Raw genomic sequence first — 9,934 nt, forward strand, 5'->3', positions numbered from 1 at the left:
TGTACATTTTTTTTTGTGTGTGTAGGACCCGTTTGAATTTTTTTAGGCTCCGCCACTGCGGCCCAGCTACGCATCATTTTACTTTGCAGCACTAGACTCTGTCGTTCTCACCGTGAACTAGTATCATTTTCCTTTATATACACCGCCTCTCTTTTTGATTTTCCATAGCGGATCTCGGCGCCGTTGTACTCAAGTTCCTTAAACACAACACCGGCAAGAAGATTCTCTATCTCGTACTCATCATCGACGGTGTGTCGCTGTTTGGATGGGGATTGTTCACGTTGTTGACTTTATGGGCTAGGGCTCTGGACTGAGGCGGAGCTAGCATAGAAGCATTGGGTGCAGATGACACCAACAAAATTTAGCAGATCAAGTAGGGCTTTACAGGTACTCGACCTCTTGAACCCAACAAAAAAGTCATGGATGAATCCATTGACTCAAAATTTGATGCCCTGCGTGTGTCCAGTGATGTCTCCCCTGCGCGTGAATCAATTGTGCATTTTTGATTTCTTCAGTTGGGCTTAATCATCCGCACGCTTCCGTTTGCATATTCAAAGTTATGCAATTTACATGATTTTATTATGAAAACAAAGTGCATGGAAGTGATTACACTGTAGTCATCACATTATTGTTGGTTAATGAAGTATGATTACATGGTGCTGTTCTTGCGTTTTAATTGCGGGGGTCACCGAATGGTCTTTGTGAGGATTTCTCTCCGCCAATTGCTTGAGTGCCACTTCCTTCATGAAGGCGTTGCTATTGAAGAATCTCGTTGTCCCTGTGATTTCATGAGATGGTTGATGAGGCTACGATAATTGTTGTAGTTTGTCGATTGCAGAACCAGATTTCTTTTTCCCCTCGCATACACATAACTTTGATAGTGTCAAACTTTACTATTTGTCGGCGTGTTTTTTTTACGTATGTTACTGTTGGTTGTGTGCATTCTAATTCAGCGGAGACTGGATGTGTGTTCTTTATGTTTGTATCCTCTTAATGCTTCCCGCTCCATTTTTAAATAAAATCCACCCCTTTAATTTTTTAGGGGTTAAAATCCACCCTTTAGTGAAAATTCACACACACACACACACTCTCTCTCTCTCAAAGCCCTGAAGCCCACGTAGAAGAAGGCCCAGTTAACTACAGGTGAGCTTCGTTTTGTTCTCTTCTTCGCTCCGGCCTTTGATTATAATCACAAAAAAAATCAGGCCATGGAAATCCCCCACGCCACGCACCACCACCAACTCTCTCCCGCGGCGCCGCTCCACCAATGGCCGCCGCCGCCGCCGCCGCCGCGGCCACGAGGAAGGACGGCGCCGACGCCCACCACCCGCCCCATCGCCTCCGGTCGCCCTCCAGGGTGGCGGCCGACTTCGCCATGGGCGGCGCGGCGGCGGTGGTGGCCAAGACGGGGGCGGCGCCGGTGGAGCGCGTCAAGCTGCTGCTGCAGAACCAGGCCGAGATGCTGCGCCGGGGCGCCCTCACGCGGCCCTACCGGGGCATCGCCGACGCCTTCGCCCGCGTGCTCCGCGAGGAGGGCGCCGCCGCGCTCTGGCGTGGGAACCAGGCCAACGTCATCCGATACTTCCCCACCCAGGTCAGCCCCCCTTCCCCCCCTTCCTTCCTCCCTTGTTCCATCCACATTCTCGACTGACGAATCCACCCGTCTGATTAACGGACTGTCTGAATCATGATGCCTGCCATACCTGCATTCAGGCAGGCTTCAGCAGCAGAATTAGCAAGCAACGCAATCCTATTTGGGCATCCAAAATCTAGTTTTAGTCAGCTGATTTAGTGTAGAAATGTGCTGATGCGGTGCATCGGGTGAGGCTAATTTGTGTAATTCGCTTCACCCACACGTATTTTCTGTGGCCCTCGAATTTGCTCACGACTCTGAGGTAGTGAGGCGCTGTCTGACTGGCTGGTAGCTCCCAACTTTTTCTCACCACATAATACATAGTGTCTCTCGCTTTCGCAAGGCTAGTTATAAATTTATATCTGGCACAGGGAAAGCATGAGTGGCTTAGAATCTGATCGGTCATGTGTGAAGAAGTACTGCCAGATTTATCACAAAAAACAGAGACGTCCTCGTGTCTTCCAATAATACAAAATGGTTCCACCCCTCGCAATATGAACAATTAAGATTCAGCATTCACATCCATGATGCGTACACCACACCGCAAGGGCACAGACTTTCTGGAAAAAGCAAAGATGGTAGAGGAACATCACGGGCTCGTGGCCACACAGGGTCTAGTCTGATAACGATTATGCAGCTGAATCGTATTTCGGTGAATACTGTTCAAAGTTGCTACTTTTATCTGTACGGCCAATCACTGAAGTTCTATAGCATGTCCTTGATTCTGATTGATGCTTTATATAGTGGAATTAGAGAAATGACTAGTGTGCGGACTGTTTGCTATCACAGAATAAACTTATGCTTCCACTGTTACAATTATTTTCTGCAGGTTTTGTGAAAAAACTAAGAGTGAGAACTGCATTCCATTTCATGCTGAACTATCAAACATGGCCCTGAGCTACATGTTTGTACCCTCCACACATGTCCTAACCAGGGATTCTGATGGGTGCTGTACATAGTGGAATTAGGAAAGTAGCTACTGTGCGGATAGTTTGCTAATGCAGAAGAAACTTATGCTCCTGCTACCACAATTATTTCTGCAGGTTCTGTGTAATAGCTAAGAGTGAGAATCACATCCCGTTTCATGTTAAACTATCAAACATGACTCCAGAGTCAAGAGTACACTCTGTTGATGTGAAAAACTACCCTTAACTTGTTGATGTGAGGAAACACTCTTGTCATGAAAAACTTTGTTGTTCAAAAATGGAATGAAACCTCACTCGTGCACCTTTTGTGCAGGCCTGCAACTTTGCATTCAAAGGCTACTTCAAGAGCTTCTTTGGCTATGACAAGGAGAAAGACGGGAAATGGAAATGGCTAGCTGGAAATGTAGCATGCGGCAGTGCTGCAGGAGCTACAACATCATCCCTGCTGTACCATCTGGATTATGCACGGACACGGCTAGCCACTGACGCGATTGAATCTCGAGCGAACAAACGTCAGTTCAGGGGGTTGCTAGATGTCTACAAGAAGACACTTGCAACTGATGGTATTCGTGGATTGTACCGAGGCTTCAGTGTGTCTATTGTGGGTATTACTCTATATCGGGGCCTTTATTTTGGCATCTACGACACCATGAAGCCTATTGTACTAGTAGGGCCGTTGGAGGTAACATCATTCTTGTGTCATCTGCATCTCACAGATGAGGTTCCCACGAGACCAGTTTGACACATTTATTATTGGATGCTTTTGCAGGGAAATTTTCTGGCCAGTTTTGCCTTGGGATGGACAATAACTACATTCTCTGGGGCCTGTGCCTATCCATTTGATACACTCCGACGAAGAATGATGTTAACTTCAGGGCAGCCATTCAAATACAGGAGCGCCTTCCATGCCGTAAAACAGATAGTCTCCACCGAAGGGTTCTTCACTCTATTCAGAGGGGTCGGTGCAAATATCCTCTCAGGAATGGCAGGAGCTGGAGTTCTTGCTGGGTATGACCAGCTCCAACGGTTTGCAGGCCGGCATGATTACAAAATTGAGAACAAGATGAAAGGGGCATTGAAATGATGTGCATATGATGGATCTGCATGTGCCTGGGAAGATCCTTGGGTTTTCAGGTTGCGCGCTGGCCAGATGGGATGTGTTGTGTGAGCTACAATTACCGAGCTCACAGAGCAGAACTTGAAATGCCTGCAAGAGTTAATGGGAATGAATTGATCAGCACAGCAACATTTCCTGGAGGTGAATTTTCCCAGGACAAGAGATGGCATCAGGGTGCAATAGATGATTCGTTTCTATACAAAGTTTTGAATACCATAACGACTAGATCTTATTCTTGAAGTGTAAATTAATATGGTTTCGAAAGCTGATGTCCCCATGTACACTATTAATGTAAGCTGTGAATAGTACTGTAAAGAATAAAGAGTTTAGGGCCTCTTTGGTCCAAAGGAATTTCGTACCTTGTATTAGGTTTGATCCATTTATCCATACCTGGAACATTAGTTTGCTGCCACACCTTTGCTGCATTTGCTGTAATTGCTAAGACTGACATAAGCCATTGTTGTTGTTGTTGTGGTTTTTTAGGGTACATTGTGGTATTTTTTGATTGATCAGGCGTCCGGCCTTGTTGATCGCTTAGAAGGCCCAACTAATGATGATATGTAGGCTTCTGCTGAGACTGGAATAAATCTGAGGTGAACTTCATTTTGCATTGTCCTTTGTTTTGGCCTTTGATCATACCACAAATTAGATCATGGAATTATCATTTTCAGTGTAAAACTCTCTATGTGGCTTGCTTGTTTTGAACAAGTGTGTAGCGCCATGCTGAACAAGGCTTTTCACCACATATTAGTAGCTTACAAGTAGTTCTTCAGGATCTCACAATTCTCAACTGAAACAAGTGGCAAGTTATCTGGTGTGAACTGCAATTTACTCTAGAAAATTAAGTTTGATTGGAATTTAGTGTTTTTAACCTCCATTGACAATGACTTTACTTTGATAAATTAGACTGTAATTTTGTCAAATTGTTTCCCCTGCATATATCCAAAGAACTAGGCACTTTAAGCTTCTTAAGAATTGCAAGCATGTATGCAACACACAATTGAACTTGACAATCGTAATCGGTACTTATAGCGATAATACATCGAGTAGTTCTTGATTCACAACTGTAAGAAATAAAACATAAAACAAACTCCACAAGTTTGGCTATAATATGAAAGAAAAGAACACTAGAGAGAAATAGTAGCTTCACGCTTCCTCCGCAAGGTTGTTTTAGGCTGCTGTTGAGCACAATACGGGACATGGTAACTGAACTCGGTATAAGGAGGTATCTGTGATTCCCATGTCACTAATACAAAGTCACCCTTAGGACGAAGGGAGGGATTCTCAATGATCTCTCCAATCCTTATCTTGGGTAGTTTCCTGGCTTCAGTTCGAGGAGGCATAAGGTGTAGTGGAGCAGCGGGGGAGGGAAGGAAGTTGGTGAAGTCTACTGCACATCGTTTTTTGAAACGGTCTGATGGATGCTCACCAAACATTGACAAGTTATTCTTTGTCACATTCTTGTATCTCTTCAACATGGAGAGCCAGAACTGAAGGCTTAAATTTGTCCTCAACCCATTGGTAAGTGAATATGCTGCCACAAATGACCCGTCCAACAATTTGATGAACTCTCCTGCTAACAGTGTCAGCTTTGGGTGGTCCTCACTGTGGGCACTTCCAAATGCTAGTGCCTTAAAGAGGTAGCTGTACTCCTCATCTGGTAATCTACTTAGGTGAATTGGCTTCACAGTACCATATCTAGTCAAACATTCCATCCTACTAATGATTATAACCTTACTTTCTGTGCTTATGGATGTCACTGCCCGGTAAAATGATTTCCAGTCCTCATCATTGACCTCTGAAACTAATTTAACATGATAACCATGGATGTCACTGCCCGGCAAATGAGCCAGAACTCATCACTTCCTTAGTGCCCTCTCTGACTAGTTGGTTGCACTTGAAGGTGTCTAGTGCATGATAACCATGGTACATAGCCCTAGCTAGCATCTTCAGTTGCAGAAGCATACCAGAGTTGGTGATGTACCGGCCATCCGCCTCCTCGACAACCGTCTGAGCTCTTAGCAGGAGTTGCTGCAACCTCTCGGCATGCTTCTCCTCCGAGCATGGCGCTTCTGAATACCTCCCGATCAAAAAGGAGAAGAATCTGCTAACAAGGTCACCTGCAGCCGCAGACAGAACAACTTCCATTCTGAGAACTTTTGGTTGAGTGACTACTGAACTGAAGGGGAATGCTGATGTTGAACTAGAAGCTTGTTTTGGTTTTCACCTTGTAGAGTTCAGGTTTCAGGTATATATAAGGTGTTGTTGAGATAGATGCATGCATGGTATTGCCGTGTACCGTGAAAGACCAGCTGGTGCGTCTACAGTCTACATCGTACCAATATGTTGCTTTTTTGCAGATTCTCCCATCTGTGGTTGACTGAAGGTCGTTGCATCGTGGTTGCCTGACTTTCTTTCGCAGAAGTGCTCTAGCTGCTGTGACCTGATGGTTGTCCGTACAGGCAGTGGGCCAGTGGCCAAGTGGAGCTAGCAGGATGCCACTATGAGGCAAAGTGGCAAACAGAATAGACTGGGTGAGTTGGGATGAGTTGCTGAACCCAAAGAACATGGGTGGGTGACCTGTGCTTCAAAGACCTTGATAGATTCAGCGTCATGATGGTAGCACCACAAGCTTGTAGAATCGCTTTGTCGCCCTTGAGTTCTCATGGACAGTTACTGCTGGAATTCTAGTGTTCTGCAAGCTGAAGCAAAGTAAGGAATTTCATTGCCTGAAGAAGCATCCTGCATGGAATCTGGTAGATGCGCGACCACCGAAAGGTACTCAAATCACAAACTTACTATTGATTATTTTTAGCTCTACTCGAAATCACTCTACATGGCTTGCTTGTAGAACAAGCACGCACCGTCATCCTCAGAAGATCTTGAGAAGGCCGCGTAGATGGAAAAGAAAGTTTCTCAGATGTCGGCAAAAAAAAAAAATCTTAATCAGGGTGCTGGCCCAAGCAACACCATGTCATGTTACTATCTGCATCATGTTTCAGTGGACCTAGCAGGATGCCATGATGACGCAAAGTGGTAAACAGAATAGACTAGGTGAGTTGCTGAACCCAAAAAACATGGTGGGTGGCCTGGGATTCAAAGACCTTGAAGATTCAACATAATCATGCTACCACAACAAGCTCGTAGAATCGCTAGCTGCCCTCGAGTTCTCACAGCAAATACTGCTGGAATTCCGGTTTTCAGCAAGCTGAAGCAAGGCAAGGGATTTCATTGCCTGAAGGCGCATCCTGCATGGAATTTGGTAGACCAGTCTGGCTCTGTTTGGTGAGCAACGACAGAGAGGTACTTGAAATCACAAACTTCCTTTTTTTTAAAATAAAATCCTTCTACTCGAAATCACTCTACATAGCTTGCTTGTTTTGAATATGTATGCACCATCTCCTGAACAAGGTTGTAACAGCGCCATGTAGAGTGTTTTCCTGGTAATGTAGTAGCAATGATCAGAACAAACTTCACCAAAGTCATAGATTCATTGCCTGCCAGGAATAAATATTACACGAAAAGACGCAGTTTGTGCTTTATACCTTGAAATGCCTCAAATTAACTAGACAGTCATATACATCTCTACCAGATCTTAGACACTAGCAAGTTGGTCTGAACTTTCAGCTGGTGTAGCATTCCACTGCTTCACAGGCAATTCTTCAGACTCCATCTCAATTAGTATGCATTAGTTTTAGCACTACATTATTATTCTACATCAATCACCTAGCATATAGTAGAGGAGCCTCAACTGAAAGGGATTCACAGCGCTGATCATCTAGCATGAACCACGGGATTCAAAGCACTGATGAAGTGTACTTTGTCTCATACGGATGGGCGTCAGCTGGATCTCATTCCCACGGGTGTCACGCATTATCTTCGTGATACTGACAGTAATGCTGTCGGTGCTGGGCGCGACATATAAGGTACCGCCGTCCTCCGCCGGTGGCCACCCGTCGGAGAGGGTGGTGCTCCTGACCTGGAAACGCGAATATTGCTGCCAATCCAGGTCGACGTTGCTCGAGCCAAGTTGGCACCTGAACTTGCGCCCCTTCTCCGTGGTGGCGGCGGCATCAGGATCTACGCACAACACTGAGGCGGCATTGCCGTAAGGTGGCGGTGCTGGAGTGAACTTCACCAGGAAAAAGGGGCTCCTGTCTCGCCTGTGGAGAACATGCACTCCTGCTTTCACCTCCAGTGTGAGCTTAACATTGTACTCCAACTCGGTGGATGGCCACATATGACCGCCGGTAAGATGAGCCAGGAGTGCGACGGTGGAGCCGGCGAAGTTGCAGCCAGGTTCCGGACAGAAGCATGGCGCGTGGGGGCATGACTTGCCATGATTCTCCACCTCGTGATAGTGCGTCTTCACGGTGCACCCGTATGTGACGTTGGCGCAAGGGATGTGTAGGGACTCCAGGATTTTGTCGAGCGCGTTGCATCGGTTGTACCCGCCGGGGAGGGAGCACGTGTTGCAGTTCTCCTTGTTTATGAGTTTGCCATGGCACGGTGAGCAGATCACATGCCCAACGACGCACTGTGTGTCAACAAGAAAACACATCATGATTTATCCTGAAGTCCTGTTTGAAAATGATGAGCATGCTGAAAACAACAGTGGGGAACCATGCAAAACTTGATTGACCAATTTGTTCTTGGAAATGTTGTGCTGGTGGCAGAACTCACTACATAATCTTTGAACAAGGATACAATTCGCTCGCCACAGGTATCCCCAAGTCAAGGATGCTCTCGATTTGTATTGGCGTTTTTGGAGTTGAGGAAAAAATTGGTGTTAGTTGTAGGATGGAAGTGGCCAGATTATCTGGTCTGGAAACTAGGCAGAATTATCTACATTCTGTAGCCAAAAACAGTACTTGAGTGCTATCCGTTTACACGGCAATAAGCTTGTCACAGGTTGCTTACCCTCCACAATTTTTTTTCGCACAGTTAAGTTCCTGACTAGAACTCGGAAGATTTTTTTTTGAAAGCAAAAACTCGGAAAAAATTTGTGCCCCTAAGGGGATAGAACGGTGAGAGCAATCTATTGTGTGTGTGTGTGTGTGTTGTTCCTTGGGTGTAGAAACTGATCCCCTTTTCTTTACTTTGTCATATGGCAAGCAAATACAGTATTTGTGTAGGTGATTCAGTATGTATTTGAATTTAGCCGTGCCTTTTCCCTATCTGTGATTTTTATTTTATTTCTGATAAAGGTGTGCGATTCCTCTGTGTATCAAAGAAGGAAACACACCATGGTTTCATATTTATATGCATGCTTGTGAAAATGAAAATGCATGATCTTCTTCAGTTCCAGTTCAGAGGTTGCAGGGGGGCAACAATGAAGAACGAATAGTAGCGAAGGCAAATGAAGAGAAGCGACGGTGGAGGATGAGAGACCTGGAACACCGGAGGCCGGAGGGGGCCGAAGCAGATGGTGCAGTCGAGAACATCCGGGGCGATGATGCCGCTGATGCCTGCCGCCGCCGCCGCCATCTCGCTCATCTGCTCCGGCCGCTGACGGTGATCCCCTTTCCTCCTCTTGTTGCCGCTGCAGCTCTCCTCCATTGCTCATAGGCAGCTGCGCTACTAGTCCACCACCACAACTTAGCGGTGAAGAAAAATCCGTGGCTTGCTCCATACGCTGCAGCGTGAGTGCAGGGTGTACTAATTAACTAGCCGTTGTGTGCATTGACGTGATGCGACGAGGCAGGGGCGGGGCAGAGGAGGCTAGTACTAGGCTATAGTACTATCTAAGCTAGCCGTTCCTTTTTTGGTTTTGAAATCCGCGGTGATGCTCCGGTTTTTTTTCATTTCGGCTTTGGTTTTCAGGAACTTTTTGGTCATATATTCTTATGTGGGTTCCTCGAGAAATGTGATGACGTGGCTATTCTGCACCTGGGCTGAGGGCATGAACAGTAAACTGGTTTAAACAGTGAAAAAAAATTCAACAAATCCGAGTTTATTTGTGCTGCAAAAAAGTCTCATTTGCATGATGCTCGTTCAAAATTTGGTGAAGTTTGTACATTCGAGGAGCTCGTGGTAATTTTTTTATGGATGAGACTTCTGAAAACGACACTGCTCGCAACCGATTTTGTCTTTTTTTTTATCACGAGCTCCTTGAATGTCTATACACTCTGAGATTTTGCACCAACATCATGCATTTGAGCATCTTATGCCATAAAAATAATTCCATTTTTTTTTGTTTTGTCTGCGTTTTTCTTACCTTAATTGTTAACCAGGTGTAGATGAGTCCGAGCACCGAAT

The 9,934-nt window shown here is 45.6% G+C and overlaps 2 protein-coding genes and 1 pseudogene across 2 annotated transcripts; 1 reads left to right on the forward strand and 2 right to left on the reverse strand.

Annotated features, from left to right (window-relative positions):
- The first annotated feature begins 1,184 nt into the window (after positions 1-1,184).
- Positions 1,185-4,027, forward strand: ER-ANT1 (endoplasmic reticulum-adenine nucleotide transporter 1). The gene is made up of 3 exons (XM_048705507.2): positions 1,185-1,594; positions 2,873-3,241; positions 3,329-4,027. The coding sequence occupies exons 1-3, from the start codon at positions 1,268-1,270 to the stop codon at positions 3,641-3,643; spliced, it is 1,011 nt and encodes a 336-aa protein (XP_048561464.2). The 5' UTR covers positions 1,185-1,267; the 3' UTR covers positions 3,644-4,027.
- A 649-nt stretch (positions 4,028-4,676) lies between these two features.
- Positions 4,677-5,845, reverse strand: LOC147978043 (uncharacterized; annotated as a pseudogene).
- A 159-nt stretch (positions 5,846-6,004) lies between these two features.
- LOC125542462 (putative E3 ubiquitin-protein ligase SINA-like 6) lies at positions 6,005-9,251 on the reverse strand. Its single transcript, XM_087546090.1, has 3 exons — positions 9,068-9,251; positions 7,532-8,213; positions 6,005-6,141 (listed from the first exon to the last, which is right to left on the reverse strand). The coding sequence occupies exons 1-3, from the start codon at positions 9,233-9,235 to the stop codon at positions 6,005-6,007; spliced, it is 987 nt and encodes a 328-aa protein (XP_087402216.1). The 5' UTR covers positions 9,236-9,251.
- Between the last annotated feature and the right edge of the window lie 683 nt (positions 9,252-9,934).

This window comes from Triticum urartu, chromosome 3A, assembly GCF_056163025.1.
Source record: "Triticum urartu cultivar PI428250 chromosome 3A, HENAU_Tu73, whole genome shotgun sequence".
In the NCBI taxonomy this organism is placed as follows: Eukaryota; Viridiplantae; Streptophyta; class Magnoliopsida; order Poales; family Poaceae; genus Triticum; species Triticum urartu.